This window comes from Ambystoma mexicanum, chromosome 6q (genome assembly GCF_040938575.1).
Source record: "Ambystoma mexicanum isolate Mex_15411 chromosome 6q, UKY_AmexF1_1, whole genome shotgun sequence".
Lineage (NCBI taxonomy): Eukaryota > Metazoa > Chordata > Amphibia > Caudata > Ambystomatidae > Ambystoma > Ambystoma mexicanum.
In genome coordinates this window covers 313,186,941-313,213,364 of record NC_090937.1, presented here as the reverse complement: position 1 = coordinate 313,213,364, position 26,424 = coordinate 313,186,941, and the positions used below count along the sequence as shown (strand labels likewise).

At 47.5% G+C, this 26,424-nt stretch overlaps 1 protein-coding gene across 3 annotated transcripts in view; it reads right to left on the bottom strand.

Annotated features, from left to right (window-relative positions):
- Window positions 1-26,424, bottom strand: part of PLPPR1 (phospholipid phosphatase related 1) — an 863,412-nt gene that overhangs the window by 232,254 nt on the left and 604,734 nt on the right. For 2 of the 3 annotated variants that reach the window (XM_069630812.1, XM_069630813.1), the window contains exon 1: window positions 4,109-4,327. In XM_069630812.1, the coding sequence (XP_069486913.1) occupies window positions 4,109-4,312 (204 nt within the window). In that variant the 5' untranslated portion in view covers window positions 4,313-4,327. Of the gene's footprint in view, window positions 1-4,108; window positions 4,328-26,424 lie in introns of those variants that run through there. The other variant, XM_069630811.1, reaches the window with a different exon arrangement.

The window sequence follows — 26,424 nt, the reverse complement described above, 5'->3', positions numbered from 1 at the left end:
CGTATGGAAATGAATTGGTAGTTATATTATATGTATATACTTTGTTGTGATGATTAAATTGGCCATTTTTAATATGAACTAATGAAGTATTGTGGATATTGTGCTATATGAATGAGCATGTTGTCATGTATGTTGTAACATTTTTAAATGTAGGAATAGAAAGGGCTATATGTGTATTGTTTGGATGTTATACTGAAATGCCATGATCAAGGATGGCATCAATAGCATTTATTGCTTCCAATGTCTGTATAAACATTTTCTAAAATATATCCCGTGCTACACAGTTCTTTGGTTTGTGTCCATGTGTTCCTTTTGGCCAGTCTTGTGATCTTCATTTTGTGCAGGTTCTGGTACATTTAAGGTGTCAGGGAATGATCTTCTAATTTCCTTCAGAGGGAGTGTTGTACCTCGGAAGGGTGCTCAGCCAATCAGGTGGCTGGAAGAGCGGGTGAGAATACACAGTCTCCTCCCTCTGTTTCCAGTCACACGAAGCCCTTCCCTTTTTTCTAATCATGGCGGGTCAACAGGGAGCCTCTCCCGGTTGCCTTCCCACCTCTCCACCCCCCACAACAAAACAAACTCCTTCCCCAACTCTTCCCCCTCCCCACATAACTGCTGGAACAGAGCTTTGTGCTACTACCATTTCTGAGCAGTGCAATGAAGGTAAGGAAAAGATGCCTCAGAAGAAAACAGTCATAATGTAGGGCCATCCCATTGCTAATTATGTCTGGCAGCTTCTTAACAAACATTTTGTGCTTAGTGTAGCTTAACGCCTGTGCTATTGTTTTCATTGCCACTCGTGTTTTTTAAACCCCATTTGATTGCAACATAGAGGGAAAATGGGGGTCGTCTGTATGTATAAGGTTATCCATATTTTACTTATTTTGTATCTATTTGTCCATTTATTTTAGACATTGTTCTTGTGTTGAGGCTTTTGTATGTATTGCAGTTTTATGGGAACATTGATATGATATGATATGATATGATATTTGTAACGCGCCTATACACAAGTGTTTCAAGGCGCGACGAGGCAGGGAGGGAGGGAAACAAGGGGAAGACAGACAAACGATCCTACTAGGCCAGGTGTCATTCAGATCGCGCAAGTGCAGAGGTAAGGGGAAAAGGAGAAAGTGCAGGGGGAGGAGGTGGGGGGGAAGTGCGGTACAAGGTAAGTAGCGTAAAAAATAAATAAATAATAAGTAATAAATAAAAGGGCCAGCTGGTGGCAAGTGCGAGGTAAGTGCAGAGCAAGTGCTGGGAAGGGGGCTGTAGGGATGCAGTGACAGTCCCACAGTGCAGGGGGAGCCAGGGAGGCAGTGCAAGTGGAGAGTGGCTGGGACCTGGACCGAGGTCGCTGAGAGTGGCTCAGATGCAGGTTTAGTGCAGAATTCAGTGGGGAGTTAAGCAGGTTTAGCAGGGGAGAGGGAGAGAGAAGGCAGAAGCGAAGAGGAAGGTTTTGAGGTGCTTCCGGAACCGGAGATGGTTCTCCTCAAGTTTCAGGGAGGCAGGAAGGCTGTTCCAGAGGGAGGCCCCTGCTGCGGAGAGAGATCTACCCCCAGCTCGTTGCTTCGAGAAGCGGCTGACCATGAGGGAGTTGGAGAAGGATGAGCGAAGGGCTCGTGAAGGAAGATATTTAGGAAGAGAGAGTTGAAGGTATTTAGGCCCCAGGCCCCAGAAGGCCTTGTGGACAATGCAGAGGGTTTTGAACTTAATCCTCGCAGCCACTGGGAGCCAGTGAAGAGATTTCAGTCCTGGAGAGATACGGTCCCTGGGCTTGAGGCCAAGGACAAGTCTCGCAGTTCTGTTCTGGATAAGTTGCAGAGGGCGGAGAGTGGAGGCAGGCAGATTAAGATAGAGGCTGTTACAGTAGTCCAGCCTTGAGAGAACCAGGGCTCGGGAGACAGTGAGCTTCTGGGGGAAGGAGAGGAAGGGAAGAATACCTCTGAGGAGGTGCAGCTGGTAGTGTGACTTCTTAGAGACGTCAGATATATGAGGAGAGAAGGAGAGTGTGGAGTCGAAGATGACCCCAAGGTTTTTAGCCTTGCAGGTAGGGGCAGGAAGGGGGCCAAGGGAGGCCGGCCAGAGAGCTGCAGGGAAGGAGGGAGTGGGTGTGCCGATGAGTAGAATCTCAGTCTTACTGGCGTTAAGGCAGAGGTCATTGGCGGCACACCATTCCTGGATAGCAGACAGACAGTCGGAGATGAGGGAAGGAGAGGAGGAGGCCGAGGGTAGCCTGAAAATGAGCTGGGTATCGTCCGCATAGCACTGGAAGTAGGGGCAGAGAGCGGCGATGCGGTGGGCAAGGAGTGCCAGATACTGGTTGAAAAGCCAGGGAGAGAGGTTGGATCCCTGGGGGACACCACAGGTGGAGAAAAAGATGTCAGAGAGGAAGGAGCCCATTTGGACCTGGGAGGGTCGACCGGAAAGGAAAGAGGTCAGCCATGCCAGAGCCTGACCAGTGATACCCAGGTTATCACGGAGACGGTTGAGCAGGATGGCATGGTTGACAGTGTCAAAGGCAGAGGAGAGATCGAGCAGAATGAGAACACAGGGAGTGTTGGAATCGAGGTTCAGGAGCAGGTCCTCACGGATGTTCAGGAGAGCAGTTTCCGTGCTTCGGGCCGCTCTGAAGCCGGATTGATGGTCATGAAGATTACCAACAGATTCAGCATGGAGGTTAAGCTGGGAGATGGCCAGTTTCTCCAGGAGCTTGCCCAGGAAGGGAGTGATGGAGATTGGGCGATAGTTGGCCGGGCAGGAGGGGTCGGAGGAGGGTTTCTTGAGGAGGGGGTGCACAAGGGAGTGCTTGAGGGGGGATGGGAAGACTCCAGAGGCGAATGAGTGGTTGCAAAAGGCAGCCAAGGCAGGAGCCAGGGAGTCGATGTGGTCCTTGATGGTTTTGGAGGAACAGGGGTGAACCTGTTTAGACGAGGCTTTCATAGATCGGACTTGTCTGGAAACCTCATCAGCAGAGAAAGGTGGAAAAGCAGAGAAGGAGGGCGGAGGGGAGGCTGCAAGAGAGCAAGAGGAAGAGCCGGGAAGAGAGGGAGGGAGGAGAGAGGAGGAGAGCGAGGACAGGATGTCCTGAGTTTTTGAGATGAAGTGCGAGGCCAGTGCGGTGCAGAGGGCCTGGGAGGGGACAGGAGAGGTAGAGACTGCAGCAGGGTTGGCCAGCTCCTTGCAGATTTTAAAGAGTTCGGCCGAGTTGTTTGATGCCTCAGAGATGCGGGCTTGGATAAGGGCTGACTGACAGACTCTGTCTCAGTTAACAATCGTTGACAAGATGGAAACAGTGTTTGGGTTTCCATTCCAGATGTTGGATTGTATCCTCTCCCAGGTCCTGGTTAGATGAGGGGTGTTGATTCCTAGCACTAAAAAATAGGAAGAGGGACTGGCTGCGCAGCCTTTTATGTGCTAGGACCCATGGCAATTGGTTGTTCTGGGTCATGACCCCCAGCTCATTAAGATCTATTTGGTGTTCCCCCGTTCATAATGGTAATGAATCGATACACCTGAACGTTTTTAATTAGCTTTCTTTGTGGTTAATGCATATTACTCGCCTTTGTGATATTAATTGAACCTCACCCCGCACTCGCCATAATGATAGGGATTAGACTATGTGCGCGTGTGCACGTGCCCATGTTTGGACCTGACAATTCACTTGGAATTTCCCTGGATAGCCGGGCTAAATGTGATAGCTCGCTTCCACGAATTCCCTCATGACTGTTCAATCTGCCAAAATATTGAATGCCTGTGATATTCCTCTGCAAAAGAAAAAACGTTTAAAACCAAGAACATCAAAAATCGCTGTATAAACAGGAATGCACGTCCTTCTCGTGGTTCCTGTGCCGCGCAGGTGCGCTTCAACTGCCACACTAATAATTCTTGCACGGTGTGAAGATTCCAAGCAATAGACAACAGTAAACGCAATTGCAGTGCGTGTGTACTTGCAGCAGAGGGCAGTGTCGCACAGGTGATCAAGAACTGAAATCATCAAAATATCTCCCACTCCAAAATCATTAGCAGAGACAATACACACACACACTGTTAACACCTCAGGAAAACACGCCAAGTGTGAAGGAAGCACGAGGTATGTTTGGACACTTACAATGGCCGTGGGGGTTGCTGCCAGGACGCAGTACAGCACCAGCGGAGGGATGAAGCTTTCATCTTCCAGGCCCGGGTAGGGCTTCATTAGATTTCCATCCTGGCAGAAGAAGCCCTGCACGTGCACCTGGAACGTGTCCGTGCACTCGAAGTAGTACGCCAGCAGCACCGTCCCGGCCATGATGACGAGCTGGAAATACAACATGGCGGGACAGGCGTTAATTGCAGACCTGGCATGCGGTCGCTCTGAGCAGCCCTCGTTCCCCTCTGACATTCATCCCCCCTCCAGCATCCGGGCAGCTCTGCCAGCGCGAGCGTTGGTCTGCGATGTAACATCTGTTATATAAATCTTATTGGCAAATGGCCGTAATGAAGATCTCATATCGAAGTGGGGCAGCAGCGCAGCTTGCCCGGAGAGAGGTGCCCTCTAGCCCTCTGTTATCCAAGGGCACGGCCGTGCTGCTGGCCTATCAGCATTCATGCCCTCATTACGGCATCTTAAACAGTAAGGTGTGCACTTTTTTTTATTTCCGTGGCCACAAAATCAACTTTAATGACGGTGCACCAAATCCACATTTCTAAACCAACCAAATGTAGGGAATGACATTTCAAATTTTAAGAAACACGTGGCATTTTTTTTCCATTGGCAAAGTTCTATTTGTCAAGTCAAGGTTTTCTAAAAAAATAAAAAAAAATAAACATACGTCTAGTAATATAATTTTCTCTCAGTCTCGATTAGAATGCCTGCTTGCTAAAATAGGTGGTCATAGCGTAATATAAATTAGCCTAATACAGCATTTATCAAGAATAGTATTTACTTCCATTTCAATAAAACCATATTTTCTTAAACACCAGAATTGCAATCGGTATCCTTTAATAGTTGGGAAACACACAGCGATCCATTATAAACATAGAGGTATGGCTGAGGTGGTGCAGTACAAATCATTATGGCGGTAACATGGGGCGGGGCTGGATCCACCACCACTGGCATGCGGCATCAATAGCCCCCCTTTAGACTAGTTTACGCGTCTCTTCAGGCAGCTATTCAGGGGAAGCACTGTTGAGCCCAAACAGTGGTCTTCGAGTGGGGGGATAGAATTGGGGCGAAGGGGCGAGCTTTTGAGAACCAGCCCGGGACATTTGTCAGTGGGACACCTTTCCTTTTCAGCACATCAATGAGGGTGCCCAACGGGAAAGGACACGGTCCCAAGGAGCTCCTGGCAGCAGAGGGGCACTCACGTTAGGCACTGAAGGGAGGGGGCGGGGGTCACCTATTAGCAGGAACATTTGTCCCTGAGTGATCAGAATTGAGGAGGGTGCATACTGCTTCACAAAAAGAAACACGAAACATGTGAGCAATCATGCAAACTGAACTTCCCTTGTATGCACAATAGTCTTGGATCTCTACTCTTGCATATGAACAAGCATGAGTGTAACTAATACATATGAAATAAGTTGCTAAAGGGCATGTGTATAGTTAAGCTTGAGGGCGCTTATGACTTAAGGGGTGTCTAGAGCTCCAGGACGTCTCCTCCCACACCTATCCATCACTGTGTGCCTGGGGGGTTCTTGGGAGCAAAGGGTTTCCCTCTTACCCTGTATCCTTGTTTGTGCCGGGCGCTATGGATGGGAGTCACCCCCTTAATTCTCTGCACCACCTGTGTGTGAGCATAGAAGAGGGTCTCTCGAACATCCAGTGCTACCCCCACCTTCTGCATGGCCAGTTTTGTATCCAGGGATCCCCATGTCGCATCCAGTGCTACCCCACCTTCTGCACTGCCTGTGAGGTATTTAGGGCGCTCTGAGTCGCATCCAGTGCTACCCCCACCTTCTCCACTGCCAGTGATGTACCCAGGACTACCCATGTCGCTTCCAGTGCTACCCCCCACCTACTGCACTGCCAGTGATGTATGTAGGGCTCTCTGTGTCGCATCCAGTGCTACCCCCACCTTCTGCACTGCCAGTGATGCATCCAGGGCTACCCATGTGGCATCCAGTGCTACCCCCCACCTACTGCACTGCCAGTGATGTATGTAGGGCTCTCTGTGTCGCATCCAGTGCTACCCCCACCTTCTGCACTGCAAGTGAGGTATGTAGGGCTCTCTGTGTCGCATCCAGTGCTACCCCCACCTTCTGCACTGCCAGTGATGTATCCAGGGCTCCCCATGTCGCATCCAGTGCTACCACCCACCTTCTGCACTGCCAGTGATGTATTTAGGGCTCCCCATGTCGCATCCAGTGCTACCACCCACCTTCTGCACTGCCAGTGATGTATTTAGGGCTCTCTGTGTCGCATCCAGTGCTACCCCCACCTTCTGCACTGCCAGTGATGTATGTAGGGCTCTCTGTGTCGCATCCAGTGCTACCCCCACCTTCTGCATGGCCAGTGATGTATCCAGGGCTACCCATGGCGCATCCAGTGCTACCCCCCACCTTCTGCACTGCAAGTGAGGTATGTAGGGCTCTCTGTGTCGCATCCAGTGCTACCCCCACCTTCTGCACTGCCAGTGATGTATCCAGGGCTCCCCATGTCGCATCCAGTGCTACCACCCACCTTCTGCACTGCCAGTGATGTATTTAGGGCTCCCCATGTCGCATCCAGTGCTACCACCCACCTTCTGCACTGCCAGTGATGTATTTAGGGCTCTCTGTGTCGCATCCAGTGCTACCCCCACCTTCTGCACTGCCAGTGATGCATCCAGGGCTACCCATGTGGCATCCAGTGCTACCCCCCACCTACTGCAATGCCAGTGATGTATTTAGGGCTCTCTGTGTCGCATCCAGTGATACCCCCACCTTCTGCACTGCCAGTGAGGTATGTAGGGCTCTCTGTGTCGCATCCAGTGCTACCCCACACCTTCTGCACTGCCAGTGATGTATTCAGGGCTCTCTGTGTCGCATCCAGTGCTACCCCACACCTTCTGCACTGCCAGTGATGTATTTAGGGCTCTCTGTGTCGTATTCAGTGCTACCCCACACCTTCTGCACTGCCATTGATGTATCCAGGGCTCCCCGTGTCGCATCCAGTGCTACCCCCCACCTTCTGCACTACCAGTGATGTATTTAGGGCTCTCTGTGTCGTATCCAGTGCTACACCTCACCTTCTGCACTGCCAGTGATGTATTTAGGGCTCTCTGTGTCGTATCCAGTGCTACACCTCACCTTCTGCACTGCCAGTGATTTATCCAGGGCTCTCCAAGTTGCACCCAGTGCTGCCCCCCACCACCTGCATGCCCCCTCCTGTGACATCAAAGCTATTCCATCAGTGGAACAGTTTAAAACTTGGCTCAAACGTCATCTGCTTTTGAGGGAGGGCTCCTCCCAGACCGCATTACCATCCTTTCTCGGCTGAACCCTCAAGCCACCTCTGCTGCTTGCGCCTCACAGGATCACACAAATGTAAAGTGATATTATGTATATATCTATATAGTGTGGTTCTAGGTGCCAAGTGTCAGATTATGTGTTGTTGTCTAGTTTCTGTCCCCGACCTATGTTCCTTTATGACCCTTTCATGACCAGGTATATCACATCCATTCTTCCAATGACACTGGTGAAGGCACCCTCGCTAGGGACTGCCTCCGCCTTGCGTAACTGACCTGTGTAATACTCTGTAGGTCATTTCTGGCCAAAGTGTCATTCTGCCAATTTAATAACTCCTAGTATTATTTAAGCATATGGAATGCAAATCAAAACCTTAATAAAATCTGTATCCACTAAACCTGGGAAGATATGTTCAGTTGCTTAAATTATCCACATCCTGGGTTCACCATTTAAACAAAGTGTGTGATCCTGGGCAAATAATTTAATCGCACTGTGTCATAACTGCAGCTCCATAATTGATTCACTTCATAGCTTATGTTAATACATCATGCCATTTAAAAAAAGCCTAATGACCAAAGAGTTGTTCCAAATACGATAACAGTGCAATTTAGGTATTTTGCACCACATTATTTGCCACTTGGCTTACTTATGGCAACTTATTCTAAAGTCACTTCCATGGTGCCTCCAAGTATCAAAGACTGATGATGATCCTCGCAATGTCCCTTTCTGTGAAGTCACTTTTGGTGCAATCCATATGCAAATTTCGAGATTTGCATGTGTGATATGTGTTATTACTTAGCTAGACTTTCATTTGGGGGCAGCCAGTGTAGCCCTGTCTTACTGTGGCATGCCTTTTTTCTGGGAATCCTGTCCGGGTCAGCACTGTTGCTGTGTGCTCCTGCTCGGCCTAGCTACCTGTAGAACAGCAATCTGGAGCATGACACAGACAGCAATCTGGCCGTATGCTCCTGCTCTGCACCCTCCATGCACAATGGGGGGCATAGCAGGAACACGCTCTGTGCCTCACTCCAGGCTGTTGACTGCACCATAGGCCCAATAAGGGGCAGAATCAGATGCAGACCAGGAGCACACAGCTTCATGCCCCCCTCCTGTCCCCATGTTACAGTGAGAGGGTACAGAGTCAATCATATGGGGGCAGAAACGATTGTGTGTCAGTTTAGCATTAATTTCCCAAGGTGCATTTGGGGGGAAAAGTAGCATGACTTTTTTTGTGGCCACCGCACCACTCTTGCAATACTGGATACTCCCCCGATCCCAACAATCACTGGTTCTTGCCTTAATGCTGTTCATGCATCACCAGCTGCAGGTCCTACCCGGAGAGGTGAGGTGAGTAGGTGAAAAGAAGCCCCCCCCCCCCCGGCAGTCAAACAAGAAACAGAAAAGACCCACAGACCTATACACTGGCATTTACATTTCAGCAGACATGCAGACTGGGTTCCCGGACTTGATATAGGTGACAAGGGCCCAATCCTGGGTGGTACTGGACTAATGGCCCACCGAATTCCACATCCTTCTTAGGCATTCAGCAAACCAGTGAGTTCTCTACTAATTCAGTGGCAAACATGCATGCAAGGCCTGCAGGGGGCTCTAGTTTGGTAGTACTCCCATAGAGAGTCAGCGGGCCTGATCAGAGCCCTATAATCTTTGGGGGGTTGTGGTAGCCTTATAAATGGTCCAGTTTACTTCCTGGTTCTCTCTGGGTTGACAGGAAAATATCACATGTGCACATCATACAAATTGGTCATTGGGAGTCTCCCTAATCCCGAGTATTAGAAGCCAAAAGAAGATTGCACATGTGTTGCACACTCAGTTACAGCTGCTGAATCCCCTGTCCCCAAACAAGTGTATCATTTCCCCCATGCTATTATTCTCTTTGCCACAAAAATCTGGTGCATACAGTTGCAGTCCCTCAATGTAAGGTGCACGCCTCAAACCAATCCTGGGATTTTACCTCAAAAATAGCCACTGACAAAGAACGTCACATGTCTCAAAGTGGTGCAAAGTGGTCTCGTGAATGTTCTCCTCCCTTGTACTAGTAGCCAGAATAAGTTGTCACGTGTTTTTACTCAGTTCCAGCTACTGAATATAATCCCCTTCCCCCAAACAATTCTATGATTTCTCTTCACTGCTGTTCTTTCTTCTCACAAAACGATTGCCCTCTCAGTTACTGTCACGGAATGTAATTTCCTGCTTGCTTCCAACCAATTCTGTGATTTTCTTCTCCCTTGCAGTCATTCACAAGAAATGACACAAACATGTTTGTCATTCAAGGTGGATTCTAACTTCCTGTCTTGTGACTAAAAAACATGACCTATCCCATTTCAGCTTTCTACCTCTCCTTCAACTAAATCATCTTTCAATTTTTCTCTGCCCCTCTGAACTAAACCCTTTCAATACTCGTCACCTCCTCAACTAAATCCTATTTTACATTCTCAACCGCTTGAACTTCTGTCTTTTGCCGCTGCCCACAGGACTACAGGACTAATCACAAACTCCAACCCTGAAGTCGGTATTCATCACCTTTGAGCATGAACTTCCCCTGACCACCTTGGCCCACAGGAAGTTCCGTAAAGTGTGTTTCAACTTTAGTCACGGAAATTCAGGGTATTCCAAATCTAGCAGAATACATTGAACCTGGGGTCTTCTCATGGGATCTGGAAACAGCCACAAGCCCCCACAAAAACAGCACGTCAGAACAGGAATGGATAACACAAATCACCTGATGCGCGGCAGAAGCCATCTCTATTTCCAGTAACAGCCATGCTGGTAGGTGTGATGTTAACGAATGAAATAATAATTAAAACTTTTACAACTAATCATAAATAACAAGGCGATTTCAATGTTCTTCCTCTTTTTAAATTTGCTCCTCCAACCCATGCAATTCCCTAGCTTTATCATCCCGCCTGAGCCCCAACTCGTGTTAATCCCTTACCCCACCCCGATATATACTTTTAACAAACAATGCGATCTTTTGTCGTCATTTATTATTCGTGATAAAAGTTATTCGTTATTTTCATTTCGTTGACATCACTGTATACCACCCGGGGTTGGTACTGCACGACTGTCATAGGATTGCAGAACCACTGAGGAAACGCACCAAAGCAGGTCGCCCCCTGCATGCAATTTCCATTTTTAAAAATAATGACCCGCTCAGTGTTTGCCTAAATAGACATTACAAAGGTTCAAAGAGCCCACTAGTCTCTGGCCCCCGTGAGCGAATTATATATCTCACAACAGACATAAAGGGGGTCGTTTTCTAAAAAGTGCAAGTTGCAAGCAGGGAACCACTAACATTTGCACTTACACGCTCTTGGCTCCCATGTATGCCATTTTAAATGCTCCCCAAGAGGAGAACAAACATGAAGTGAAGAACACAGCGAAAATGCCTAAATTCTACATTCTTACTCTTTGCTTTGTAAGAAATAAAACACTGCCTGGAAATTACACTTTGCAGGCAATGTTGTAGAATGGTTTGCAATTGAATCCAACTGCTATTTTCCAGGTGTAAATGTGAGGCGTACCAAATTGGAATCCTTTGGAATCGCATGCATGATCATCTCAGAAAGGCGTAAAACCGCGTGCTCTTCCAAGATGGAGCAGGAAAGCAAAGCAGAGATGCTAACTCTGCTTTGCTGCCCTCCTGTGCCTTGGAACAGCGGGGGAATGGGGCAGATCACTAAATGCATAAAAGCATTACACTGTGCGTTTACTCCTCCGCGTAATGATGAAAATGGCACCTGCATGTAGGACGTGTTTGTACACTTGGGGCCTGATTCACAAAGTGCTTTTCAATGTGATTGCGCCATTATAACATGCTTCTGTGAATCAGGCCCTTGGTCTTTTTGTACTTAAGAAAACAAATAAGTTCACCCAGGAAACCTTAGTGCTGCAGCATAGAACTCAGGTCTTGGGTGTTGGCCGTTACATCCAGGTACCCCTGAATAGTCCTCAGAGGATCCCTAGTCTCAGTGTGGAACATGCCACTACACTTGGCATACTCAAAAGGGCACTGTCCATCTAAAGACTTTCAGACAACTGTGCCCTTTTACTAAATAATGTATGCACATTTCCAAGCAAGAGGGTGGGGTTAGAATGGGATGTAGGCAGCAGAACTGTAGACCACCACCATCCCAACCTGTATTATCCTGTTTGAAGTTTAACCCACCCTCCAAACTAGCCATCATGGGTCTGTTCCGCTAAACCCCATCTTTTCCCCCATCCTTACCCCTTAGCACCAGGGATGTCATTTCACCAAAATGCCAGGGGTAGCGGAAGTGACATTACACGGCCGTTGACCTCTGATGACATCACAGGAAGTGATGTCATTTGATCCCAACCTAAGCTGACATCAATGGAAGCGATGGAACACGACCTTGCACCCCATGACAAAACAGGAAGTGGCATCACATAGCATTGTTTGTGAGTACACTACAAAAAATATGGTTAGGATATCACTGTAAAGTGATATACATTTCATACAAGAATGGATCACCATATGTATCATTAATATTAGTGCGTATAGGCCCATAATAGCAAATCACTGTGAATGCAAGCAGATGTCCAAGGCCAAACGATAATGATGTGTTATTATATAGCAATTACGCTTAAGCGCTTCATATGGAATCCATGTACATACAAAATCACCAAACCTGTGTTGGTACTCATTTATCAAGCAAAGCAGGATGAAAGGCTGAGTGGACCTTGCTGGGAGTCGAACCTGCAACCTGCAGATCGCACACACATTGCAGCAGCCCGTGCTCAACCCACTGAGCTATTTTACCAGCTAATGCAATCAGAAAACCAGCCACTCCAGAAACAAAGAGCCACATGCTGCTGGACACAGCCCATGAGCCTCAATGTAAATACATATATATATTTTTTTTTGTAGACTTTTTTTGGGGGGTAGCAAAGGAGACCACAGGGGTCGCAGTTAAGACCCCTAAATGACCTCTGTGCCGGGGCGGTTACACAGAAGGGAATGAAGGGGGATCGAGTAGCTGGAAGGAGGAGTTTGAGGGGAACGTTGTGGGGCTGCCTAAGTGTCTCTTGGTAGCAATGTGAAGCACGGTCAGGCTTCTGTTTTAGGGTCTATGCATCTTAGGCACATCTCTCTCTCATGGGCTATGTGGTGTCCTGTTGAGGCAATTTAGTCTGTTTAGATGCTATGTGAGAAACTATCAGTGGGTGTTTTAGGCTTTCAATAACACTGTCAAAGCAGGAACTTGAAGTCTTGCATATCCTCATGGACGTGGCATTGCTTTCAGCTTTGGAAAGCAGCAATTCACAAAGAAATTACAAAGAATGAAAAGTAAAAACCATCATGTTCTAAAAAGAAACTATTGATAACTATAATGTCTTCCGGTCCTTCATCATCTCGCTGTCCTGTGTGTAGTTTTGCCAACCAGAAAAGCGTCTTTCTCAAGGTTGTGATGGCACATATAGAGCACAGTAACAATGTGATGTCACACAATGCAAGCACCATTATTATCACCAGCTATCTGAGGGTAAATGCGTAACAGGAGAGAGTCAGGAACAAGTGTAAATAAGATACAAGAGAGAGAGTAAGTGAGAGACAGTGGCACTGCATGGGAAGAAAATATGCAGTCTCTGTATTTATCTCGAGTTAAAAACCACCTTCTCAGATTATGCAAAGTGCTTCTACTGTGGATGAATCCCGTCTGGTCCAGTGGCAGAAACTCCTGTATCACCAGCTTCAGGCGGTCTGTCGATATCTTGCGTAAGATCTTTATGTCCACGCTGATCCTGGATAACGGCCTCTAGGAGCTGGACTCTGCAGCATCTCTACCAGCCTTGGGTAGAACAACCACCAGGGCCTCTAGTAAGGCACTCGTTAACCTGCCCAGTGATATGGCCTCCAAATAGACTCCCAAATGCCTAGGGGCAAGAAGATCCTTACAAGCTCTGTAAGATTCCACCGTGATACCATCAACCCCAGAGGTCTTCCCAAAACCCAAAGTATCAATTGCACGTTCAACATCCAGAAAATCCATCAGAGTGCCCGTTGCCACTCCCTGCTTGTTAGTCAAAGCTGTGAAGCCCCGCCTCTTCTAACCATTTGGCTGCCCTTTCAGCCTCGAAACCAGACTGTTCAGCGTATAATCACTCATAAAAAGACTTTAAACACTTTCCTGATGTATTCCTGATCAAAGATCGGAGCACCGGTTACATCCCGGACCCCATCAAATGGGCGCTTCCTCACCTCCCTGTTCACCAGCCAGGCAAGAAGCCTTCCCGGTCTATCACCTCAGCATGCTATTGCACCACATCAGATATCCAGCATAATAAAAAGCGCCCAACCTCTTGCATGCTTCACTTAGTTCCCCACCGCCTTCACATGCACATCTTGTACAACTTGCCCCATACCCTCATATTGCTCCAACCGAATCAGATCCCGCTCCACCCGAGACACCGTGCTGCTTAATGCTCTATGGCTCCCCACCCTGATAAACACCATTAATGACTCCCATTGCATAGACCTACTAGCAGTTGACCCCCAGTTGCATTCCAGAAAATGTCCAAGCTCATCTCACAGAGTCAATGTAAGAGCCCCATCCAACAGAATATCATTGCGAAACCTCCACGTCATAATGGGAGCTACCCTACACCGCTTTGCCACTGCCACCAAGAGAGGAGGGGCCTAATCCAACAACATCCTATCCAGAAACTCCACCTTCGGGATCAGTCTAGCTTCTTACGCTCCCAGGAAGGCATAAACAATACACAAAAAGAAACCATGCAGCCCAGAATAGTAGCAATAGCAGTGCTCCAGTCCATGTTTTAGATGCCAAACACCACTAAGAAACATATCACATAACATTTTCGTAAGCATCCTAGTTGTTTGTGTCAGCAGCCTCCCTCTCAAGCTCAAGGACTCCAACTGCAGTGGATACCGTTGAAATCCCCTACCCACAATATGCCTTATTATCCTGATGCCTTATTATCAGCTCACCAAGCATTCAAAAAACCCTGCTTGATCCACATTCGTAGCATAGGTGGCAAGTATAGCACCGGACTCCGAAGGTGTCTACCCACTATCCCCACATATCTCCCGTCTGAGTCATTTAGCGTGTGACACACTGCTAGCGGCACAGTCTCCCTAACCCATTTAAAAACCCACTTAGCGTAGGAGGAGAAGGACGACCCCACTACTAACCCCTTCCATCTGACCCATAGTCTATCCAACGCAGCCTTCATCAGGTGGGGATCCTGTTTTAGAGCCACGTCAATGCTATGTCTGACCAAATACGACTGAAATGTTCTCCTATTTACAACAGTAATACCCTGAACATTCAAGTTTATCACATTGAGGGAGGTCATGGGCATGTACTGAACATAACATCAGTTAGGCTTAGATGGGTCAACCCAGAGCCCTCCCAGCACTTTCCCACTGTAGAAAATAGAAACCCAGTCAGAAAATAGAGTAAAACAATATAACCACCACACAAACCCTCCAACCCCCTTTCTCCCTCCCCCACACCGTCTCTGATCCCCCCAATACACAGACGCATCCCCCCTCTCAAAAGAGCCAATAGGCCCATCAAGCAACATCCAATCGGAGGTCCTCTCTGAAACCCAGACGCCACCCGAGGACAAAGTCCAGACTCCAAGAGGAGAACTCTGGAGTCAGCAAGCCCCAACAAGGAACACAGTGAGGGAGCAGCCGAGCCTAACTCACCCACCCATCAATATAAAAAGTCACAATCTCATGGCCCCACACACATCGAAAACCAGTGATAGAAAAAGGAGTTGAAGCTCCCCTAATGTAATCCGAACAGACTCCTCAAATGGGCCACTACAAGACTACTCAGACAGCACCCCAGCACAATAACCACAGAGCATAGGAAGAGCCCCTGCACCCTTCCACAGACCAAGCAGGTGAAGCAGCAGCCCACCAGCCGATGCATCAACTCCATCCGCACTCACCACCCCCCTGCCAGACATCGCCCCATTTGGCAGTTTGTGTATCTGACCACAACACCTGGCCATGACCAGGGCCCGAAGGGTTTCCCCCAGACCCACTCTGTGACCCACCACCTTGTCAAATGCTCTCTGGCCAAATCCATGTTTTCTTTACGTATCCTGAGCTAGGATCCTTAGCATCGCAGGATAAAACATAACATACTTAAAGTTAAGGTCTCACAGCTTCTTAGTAACAGAATCACTGCTTTTGTATGTCCTGTGTGAAGTCCCGGAATATAAGGATCCTCCAACAACCGACCTGGTAAGGTGACTGCCTCCTAGCATCTTGCAGCACTGTCTCAGGAATTCAAAGGTTTTGCAATCAGTACCCGATGTGGGGCCACCATCTAAGGTTGCCTTCCCAACACTCTTTTGATTGTAAACCACAAAGGTATGCCAAGAGAATCCACCAGGAGCCTAGCCTGAAACAGCTCTGCACTGGGCCCTTCTTCACCCCCTGCAATGCAGAGGATCATCACGTTACAACTCCTGGATCGTCCCTCAGTGTCCTCTGCCCTGTATTCCAAGGATCTTGCCACAGCTGCAGGGGCCTCAACCCTGACCCTCAACATGGCCACCAAATCCTCTGTGTCGTTCACCCTTTGGTCCACCTCAGCAACTCTCTCATTAACTTTCTTGAAATCCGCTTTCACCAATGAGACTACAATCCCTAATGATTGGACTTTACTTTCAAGAGATGCCCCTGATTCCTGTATAGCCCCTTAAGACTCTCCAACATGGTAATGCCATCTCCTGGCATCACGCCGGGAGTATCCACAGGGGCTGTTGCAGTGTCCTGGACTGTTTTCCCTTGCTGCCAAAATAGTGGTCCCGCTTCTGCTTTTGGCCGTTCACCATTTTGGTGCTCCCAGGAGCCCCACCTATCCGAAGGCCTGCCTCGACCTCAGCACCCAGAAGGTATGCAGACATAGGGCAAGGAGTGTACAAACGGGTGGCAAGCCCGCCGTTCTCCCCTGAAATACCCCGGGAGTGGGGGTGGCCAAAATCCACAAGCCACATGATCAAGCAACTCTATGGGAAGACACTCCACAGGAGGCCCCACAGCGCTGCCACAAGCTCACCCAGCCAGTTCAGCAACCTTCACAGGTCCCGCTCCAACTGTTGTTAAGCAGGGCTAAGCAGCGCTGTCCCTCCGCCCCTTGTACCCAGGGCCCCACGCTCCCACCAGTGCTCATCCGGACAATGCTAGAGTGCCACAACCCCTCAGAGCCCCCAGGTTCTCATCGAAATGAAGTGGCATGGCAACGAGGCCAAGTTCCAAACTGGCAGAAGCGCTGCTCCACTGATCCATGTCAGTCCGTTCACATCCTTCCCATGCTAAATCTGACCTGCTGAGCGGCCCGCCGGTGCCCGAGACCCTCACATTTATGGAGAATTTAACAGAGCTATCGAGCAAAAGATTTAACAGGATGTCTAAGGGAAGTTGCCCGGAGCTCAGAAAGCTCCCATCTTCCTCCTTTGGCAGCTGGCCACACCCTATTTCATTGTATTCGTAACCATTCTGGTTTGTTATATATGTTTCACTCTGTGGTTGTTGCTGCCCTTCAACTATGTCTATTCTATTGGCTTTGACAAATTGCAGTCCTTTATCTATACTTTCGTTCTAGGCTTTTGGTTTATTGGGAAACCTTGTAACCCTTCTAATATACCCCTTTCAAGCCATATCACAGATCCCACCATGGAGGTCAAGTGGTACTTTTGGGACCCAGGAGTTCCTCCCACAGCACAGCATCCTTCCGGGTGGCAGTCCATCAGAGATTACCCTGAGCCAACTTGATTTTCTCCCCTCACTTGTGTGTAGCATTCACAAAAGAAGATAGCGATCAGTCTCGTGTTTACCCCAGTGCTCTAGCTGACCATCTAATAACTGTGCTTCCCAGGGGAGGGGGGCTGACCCATCTTGTGGACCTGCCTTTTGCCTAAGGCACAGATGAGCACCACTAAGAGCCGCCCACATGGATATGCAACAGGTAAGAGGTGGGAGCCGTGTTCCCAATAACCTGCATCCCCTCCAATAGTTTTTTATGCTGCTATAGACCATCATTATGAGCAAGAAAGAGCAATCACTGCCACCGCCACCACCGCCGCTAATACGCACTGCAGGCGAAAAAGAACAGTAGGCCTCATTTTATGTTGGCCGATCTGGTAAAAAAGTGGTGGTATTCGTGAATACTGGCACTTTACCGGACCAGCCAACTCTGGGTTTGCCAGTGGGGCACCTGGGTTTCCTCCACCTAAGAGCTGAAGGTAAGCCAGGTGCCCTGCCAGCAAAAAAGGCCCTCATTACCGGCACTGGCATTGCTGGTGCCGGTAATGATGGCAAATCCCCTCATGGGGTCGTATCGGACCCCATGAATAGGACTCCATGAATGGGGATTTACACCATCACTCCGGCACCCATAATCCGGCGGCATTGCTGCCAGATCAGGTGCCAGAAAGGGTATCTACATTTGCCGGTATCCTGGTGGATCTACCGCCACGATAACAGCAAAGTAAGTGTAAGGCTGTATATGTCTTCCAATACAGGTTTGTGAGAGAGAAACAACGTTAGTATGTGCTAGACTCGAAAGATGGTAAACCACTGTGAAGCACAAGGGAAAATTGCGGCTTTCCCTTGACTTTCAAATGGTGGAAAAGCTTTTAAAGCCCTCAGCCAGGACTGTGCATTCCCCTATTAACAGTCACTATCAGGCACAATCGTGAACAATGATTAAAGATGGAAAGTATATCACTGATTTAGGGCTCTCGGAACCCACACCTTTGCCCAAGCATGCTCTAATGACTAGATGAATGTGACATCTATTGGTCTAGTATGTGCTGACCTTCTCGCCACACATGTGACATCTCCTTCTATTTCACTCTTTGTTGCCCTACCTGTTGATGTGAAAGCTGTTTCAATTTCCCTGTTTCTTTTATTTCAGTATTACTAATTGTAAAAGGGGAATAGCCTATCATGAACACAGCTGGGCAATCACCTCAATAGACTCAATAGAGGGGAATATAAACATGCTCACCTTGCTGCAGCAAGGGGCAAAGGCTTGGCTGCAGAGCAGAGAGCAGAAAGAGGAGGAAAGGAGCCCAAGGCAAGGAGGATCCCGACAAGTATATCCCATACCCTCAGAGGGACCACATTATAAAAGGGAGCAAGGAGCCTCCGCAGCGCAACAACTCAGACACTAGTGAGGGCTGGAACAGGAGAAATATTGAATGACTGGTAAGACCTATACCACAGACATTGGTGGAGACCAGGTAAGGCAACAGTCCGGAATACGTCAAGTGTTATATCTCAGACATTGATAGAAATCAGCCTGCCGAAGAGAAGAGAACATGCACTCAGCATGGCTGCCCACAGCTGGAGGGTGGCAATATCATAGCCTGGCAAACATCCTAAGCAAGGCAGATGAAATACTTGCTGGTAGGAATGTATTGCTACTGGATAAGGTGGGTGGTCCCTGTCTGGAGGGTGAGATGATCAATGGCTGGCAACTACTCTAAGAAAGTGGAGACATCATTCTTGCTGCTCGCTGATGACAAGAAGTAATCTAGGTGGTATATCCCCGAAAATGAGAAGCCATGAAATGAGCAAGGTGCAATAACCCAGAGGATGCGAAGTCAAGAATTGAGCTGGACGCTTTCTCTCTGGCAATGTATACTAGAGTACGGAATCAGGGGAAGAGCCGTAACCTTCTAGGTAAGACCGTGAGACACCATAGGTTATCTCGACCAGGCACCATTAACACAGATTGGCTTCATTTCTTTCTAATGATATTTCCCTAGATCCTATTGGCAATCATCCTAAACCCCTTTCGAACTGGTGACAGGAGATAAGAGGTGCATTGGACTCCCTGATTCAAAATATGTGCAATTGGCTACCCTATCCTTTCACTGCTTTGCTTAGCCTTTTCCTAAAGGTGAATATGCTGTTTGATTGTGGAATGACCCTTACCCTCATAGGTGCACCTCAACTCAAACACGACAAGGCCAATAAAGGTTGTACTGACTATTGAGGCTGTTCACCATAACAGAAGGTAAATGACACTTGCTTGGCCTTTGATTTGTGGCTGATATCCTGCCATTTGGAGCAGTCCATAGGAGCCATGCACACAACATACGCAACAGTGTCCAAGGCAAAAGCATGTGTGCCACTGCTGGCCTCCAATGCTCCGAGCAGGTTTTCCAATTAGCCTCAGACTTCCTAACTCTCTCCCGGCATTTATTTGGATCAGTTATATTTCCTGTGGTCATCTGGCCCTCATCTCCATGGTCTCATACTTTCTTCTCGAGAGCATGCAATAGTACTTCTCTTTTAGATGAGTGTGAAATATCTAGATAAAGAGGCAATTCACGGAATTACCAGGAAAAGCATAATGCACAAGGGCAGAAACTAACCACAAGAGTGCGAATGTTAGAGCATGTTTATATTCTATTTCCTTTATCTTTAGTATTAACAATGCATGTATCGCAGACATAAACCATTATGGATGTAACAAAGCTTTCCATCATCTAAAAAGTGGACCTTTTGTAGTTGCCCTGCAAATTCGACTTTTAGTTTACATTTTATTTAAAAAAAAAGAGAAATAATATGGACTGTAATTACAAAAAATAACTCTTAGGGCCTAATTCATGGAAGTGTGTTATATTGGCGCAATCTCATTGGAAAACATTCCATGAATCAGGCCCTGTATGTTACACAACGTGCCCCATGAACGCAATTCTAACGTAAGCCATTCAAGAATGATGTTTGCATATTCAACGCTCTGTGTCTGATCTCAACGAGACAAGTGAACCACGGCAGCATTCTCATCTGCTTGACCACCTTTCAGTACAAGCCCCAGCCTTGCTAGGGAGCCAACTATTTACCAGTGAAGAGTGTGAATTGATAGAAATTCTCACAATATATGTATATGTATATATATATATATATATATATGCGCGCATGTATATGTGTATGTATTTATTTACTTATTGTGATCTGTGCAGCGCCAGATGCAGTAGAGATTTTGAGGCTGAAAAAGAGAAGGCAGAAGGACAGGGGGGCAGGAAAGATACACTGCAGTAAACGCAAGCAACAAAACAATGTAGAATCTTCATCTAACGTGATGGGGCGCCGCCTCCCTGGGGAATTGTCTGTTGTTCTCATCATGGAGGGAGAACCAGCTCGTTCATTTTGTCATTCACAATTCAACAGGTGTGAACACGAATTTAAGTAGAGAGGTCTTGCGCGAGTAGATCGCGTTCCGGTGCATTCCTGAGTTATGGAAGGTGTTGTAGCTCTCATTTCCGGGAGTGGGGGGCTTTCTTTCAGCGACAGAGACCGAGAACAGACATAAGTCCTGTGTCAGTCCTCCTTTTCCTGGTGTGTGCCATTTGTAGTGGGATGTAAGGGGAGGGTCCCAGTGTTTGAGCAAGCTGGTATTGAACAATGAATTGGTTAAATAATGTGGGTCCTTTATTCCAAAACAGTTTGTAAGGCCTAGCATTTTACGACTATCCTCTGTTCCACCACTATTCACTGAAAGGAACTCAAGGCTTTAATGATGTGGTGTCTGCGTTTAGGTTAATACTGCATGAGCCTGGTCGCTCTGTTTTGTATCTGTTGCAGTTGTAAGGTTTGGTCTTTTGGTATGGGGGCATGGTATTTTATAGAGGCTTATGAAGCGCAACATACACCTTGAAAAGGCCCCACAGCTCCTATGAAGGCTCTCCAAAGGCAATTCTCACCCAAGGTTCACAACAATGGAGAGTGATTACTGAGGGAATAAGAAGGTCTTCCGGCTCTGTCTGAACTTCGGTGATCGGCAATAAGGTGAAGATCAATAGGCAGACCATTCCCTAATTGAATTGCCTGGACAGAGAAAGAGCGACCATCCAATCTTTCGTATCTAAAACTAGGCCTCACAAATAAGTCCAGCAGAGGCTGACTGCAGCACTCTGGAAGGAGAGTAGCGATGGAATCTGACCCTGTAAAAGTGGGTGTATTATAGAAGACTTTATGCATGAGGCAGAGGACCTTAAACGTTACCCCTTGAGCAACTGGAAGCCGGTGCTGTATCCGAAAGGAGGAGGAGACGTGGTCTCTGCAACTCAAAGGAAATAGAAGCCTTGCAGTCGCATTCTGTATCATCTGAAATCTGTGGATAGCCCGGTTCAGTAACTATAATTAGATTGCATTACAGAAATCTAATCTAGTGGATACAAATGCATTGACCAGTTATGTCTTATGAGAGAACATAAGATAGTCCAACAATCTCTTAAGTGAGTGCAGGTGATAGAGACAGGGACTGTCCACCGCGGCAATATGGCTCTCTAAAGAAAGGGAAGTTTGCAGTCAGACCCCCAGGTTCCTGATTTTTGAGTCAGGAGCACGGCACGCTCTCATCCCCTCCGGCAATAACTGAGATAAAATTGGAGAATAAGCTGGGGCTGATTGCAATATCTGAGTTTGCACAGGACACGAATATGCATTCGTTCAGCTTTGTGACTTGTATTTAGGAATGGGACAAGGTTTTCAGGAGGTGGAGTTGTAGGAGGAATCTCTTTATCACTGTGTTTATTCGATGGCAGGAGATATCATTGTCAATTACCTGGCAGGGATGGGGTGGGCCATTTGCCCAGAAGAGAGAGCAAAGTGGATCTGATGTGTAAGATGGTGGTAAGTATTTCATTCTTGTAGGCTTTGGTTCAGAGCTTCTGTGTCTGCATCACCACCAGGTCCTCGGTGATGTGGGTGCTCGCAGAGTGTCGGTCGCGAGTTTTGAATATCATTTGTACCCCATCAGCATAGAGCTGAAATTACTTGGTGAAGGGTCTAATATATTGGGCAGAAGGGTGCCCATCAGCATGAAAGAGACAGAGGGATAAGGATGAGCCTTGTGGGATGTGACATTGGCCCTAAGTGTGATTGGTCAGGAATCTGCCAATGTTTACATGGGAAGATCGTCCGTTTGAGAATGAATGCAGTGAGGGGGCTGCCCGACAGTCCCATAGTATCATGTAATGAATGTATAAGGATGTTGTGCTCTATGCCATCAAAGGCTGAGAGCAGATCAAAGCATCATAGCATCACTCTCTGATGTTTGTGGATGCGATTTAGGATGGATATCCCTGATGAACACTCAGTGGGCTTTAACTTAAGAAGCCATTTTCTAGAGAAAAGGAGCATTACATGGTGATATCCTCATTGAAAGAAATAGCAATCACATATGCCCATAGTAGGAGATGTGGTTGAGTGGTTAACTTGTTGGCTGTAACTATTCCACTTGACCAAATTGTGTGATCCTCAGCCGTCTCCACTATCTCCCTGGACCTGGATCTCATATCTGTCAGAATTGGATGGACACAGAAGGTTCCTAGTCATTGCATAGAATGCTAAACCATCGAATGCCATACCATAGAAAAAAATGCATCGAAAAAAAGCATCTACTGCATTTTTTTTTTTTAATGGGGCGGGTTCACCCTAAACCCCCAACCCCCAAACCCCCAACCCCCTTTTTTCATTTTTCACCTTTAAAAACCATTTTTATTAAACTAAACCCTTTACCATTTAAAAAAAATGAATTTGATGCTTTTTTTCGATGCATTTATTTCTATGGTATGACATTCGACAGTTTGGCATTCGATGGAATGACCAGATACCACACAGAATTGGAATACATTCTTGCACTAAATGCTATATTCAAAACTGAAGATGTACTACAACCTTTAGAGGCAGACTCTTAATTTCTCTATCAACCTCTATCAACCGGTATATAAATTCTGAGAAGTTGACTTTGTGCTGCAGGTTGGGACAGGGATCTGCTAAACGTCTTTACCTGCACTCCTACAAACAATATTTTCAAAGAGCATGCACCGAGCTGAGCTATGTCGCAATGTGGCAGCCTTGCGAATGAAAACGATGCCATCTGGCCTGCACCACATTAAGTCACCAGAGAAGCAACGTCTCGTGTGACATGACTGATGTCTGAATGAGCTAGAACATGCATTGATAATGTATCTTCTACCCAGCCTTGCGAAAACCAAATACAAAATGCATTAGATTCAAGCATTCAAAGAAAGTTGACATAAATGTTTACAGACCACTGATAACACAGTGTATATTTGCTTTAGAAAAAAATGTGGTATTGCATTCACATTTCCTGTTTCTTTATTCATGGCTTGGTTAGAAGTAGTTGGAAGCCGGTTGGCAGCCATTAAACTGATAAATTCTAGCAGGCACTAAGTGCCATGAAATAAACATGATATGAATATGAAATGTAAGCGCCCCCAGTGAGGATACTGTACCAACTGCATCGCCAATGCCCCGGGGATATAGTACAATTTTCATAGTATGTATTTGTGGAGCACTGCAGTGGACACAAAGGCCCTAATTCATGGAACGTTCAGCGCAGTGCAAAGTGACTTTGCTCTACCAACAAACACGTTGAACCAGGCCTAATTCACAGAGCTGTGCATTTCTGCAGAGCAAAGTCACTTTGCACTGCAAAAGTACTCTTTGCACCGTGCTAAATGGGCCTAATTCACAAAAAAGCACTACGAGCCCGATTCATGGAATAGTGCGCAGAAATGCTGCAATGCCCGCACGCCGCGAAGGACTCTGCACAATCCTGCGCATAGAATGTTTTCTGCCTGCTATGCGTATTAATGGAATTGGTCGGGCAAACTAAACGTGCACGTAAGACACGCCGGAACTCTCCCCAAATGCCCGCACGCAAAGCAAAAACAGACAGAAACAGCTACCTTTGCATGCTCACCAGGCATGAATACATGCACCCTTAAAGCAGTGCATGGCGTCCCACACAAGCAGGCCAGCATCTTGGTAACCATGCATGTGGTCCCCCATAACGGTTACCAGCACCCCGACAACATGCGTGCGATTTAATGTAACTCATGTAAAACTCAGTAAATCTGTGTGCAAAACCCTGTAAACCGTTCCTGCACCCCGCTGCACTGCATACGTGCACCCCTAAGTTAGATCGGTACCCCGGCTATGTACAAGCACCCCTAAATCCGACACTCGGTCTTACCTCTGCATGCTGAATCCCATGAGCAAGTGTCTGTACGCTGGCCTTTGGGTAGAGGATTTAATGAGGTCTTCGCATGGCCATTTCCCTGCCAAGAGGTTGCACGGTCAGATTCATGAATACGTATTGTTCTGCACAATTGCGGGCATGCAGTGGACTGCTTGCGGGCCATCTCTCTTAATGCCCACATTTTCTGTTGTTCTTTCTCAATTTACGAGTTTGGCCCCCTTTCCCTGCCCTGTGCGCAAGCCATGCCCATGCTCTGCGTGGTGTCTCGTGCAAGGCACTCGGCCGCTCGCAGAGACGTGCTGAACCTGGGCAAAGTCCGCGAAAAGTACAAAAAAGTGCTGCACAATCGATTCCATGATTCAACAAACAGGATTTTGAAAATTCACTATTTACCACACAAATAATTCCATGAATCAGGCCCTAAATCTGGCTATTAGTTCTTTAAAAAAAAGGTGGCCCTTTTAGTGCAGTGAAAAGAGTGCTTTTGCAATGCAAAGTGACTTTGCTCTGCAAAAATACACTAGCACCGCTCTGTTAATTAGGCCCGGTTCAACCTGTTTGTTCTATTTGCACTGCGCTAAACGTTCTACGAATTAGGCCCAAACTCTTGTTTCTCCGTCTTTGCCCATGAGCCCGCACCAAAATTAAAACCAGCCAACAGAGAAATAGGAGAACCCATTGAAGGACGTTAACTATCAACCTCTTGCCACCTTAAAGGCATCCCATATTGGCGCTTCTCATGAACAGCACTGGCAATTCATATTCGATGGGAAAACAGGTCCCAATTGTTGTATCTGTACTGTAATGTAAGTGAGAATTAGTATGTGAAATAGTATTTTTATATTACCTGAAGCATATGTATTAACTGTTTGTAAAAGTTTTATTTTCATATCCAAATACAATTTAAAAAAAAAAACATTTTTTCTTATTGCTTTTTTAAGGAAAGTAGCTATTTACTTAAAATTAACTTCATTTATTATTCAAATCTGTACCAAGTGATCTCCAGGATCCTTATTTTTTAATTTCCTTTGTCAGAATTGTAAGGAGTGAAATATAGGGGGTAATTCATAGAATTCAGCGCACAAGTGGCGCACGCGGCTGGCGCACAGTGTGCACGTGCGAATCCCTGCGCCAGCCGCGTGCGCCAAAACCCATTTCCGCGCACAGCGTATTCATGGATTCCAGCCACCAAAACCAGCCGTGGCGCACAGTGGCGCATCGACCTTGCAGCAGCGCCAGTTACGCCCCCAAGAACGCCTTCCGCGCAGGGAAAAGCCATCAAAATCCCCAATCCAGCGCAAAGGGCTGCGCTAACTCTGTACCAGCACGGCAAGCGGGCTACGTGTATTTCAGGGGTTCACGTGAAGTTTCTCACGCGATCGGGCCTGGGGGAGTGTGCTACGTGTACTTCAGGGGTTCGCGTGAACTTTTTCACGCGATCGGGCCTGGGGGAGCAGGCTACGTGTATTTCAGGGGTTCGCGTGAACTTTCTCACGCGATCGGGCCAGGGGGAGCGGGCTACGTGTATTTCAGGGGTTCGCGTGAACTTTTTCACGCGATCGGGCCTGGGGGAGCGGGCAACGTGTATTTCAGGGGTTCGCGTGAAGTTTCTCACGCGATCGGGCCTGGGGGAGCGGGCTACGTGTATTTCAGGGGTCCGCGGGAAGATCCACACGCGAATAGCCTGGGCGCGTGTATTTCAGGGGTGCGCGGGAAGTTCCACACGCGAATAGCCTGGGCGCGTGTATTTCAGGGGTGCGCGGGAAGTTCCACACGCGAATAGCCTGGGCGCGTGTATTTCAGGGGTGCACGGGAAGTTTTACACGCGATTTCAGCAGGGTACGTGCATTTCAGGGGTGCCGGGGAGTCCTACATGTGATTTGACAGTGTGGGTCCTCCCAGGTGTTCCCTGTACACCCTCCACGGCCCCTGCAGGCAGCCCACA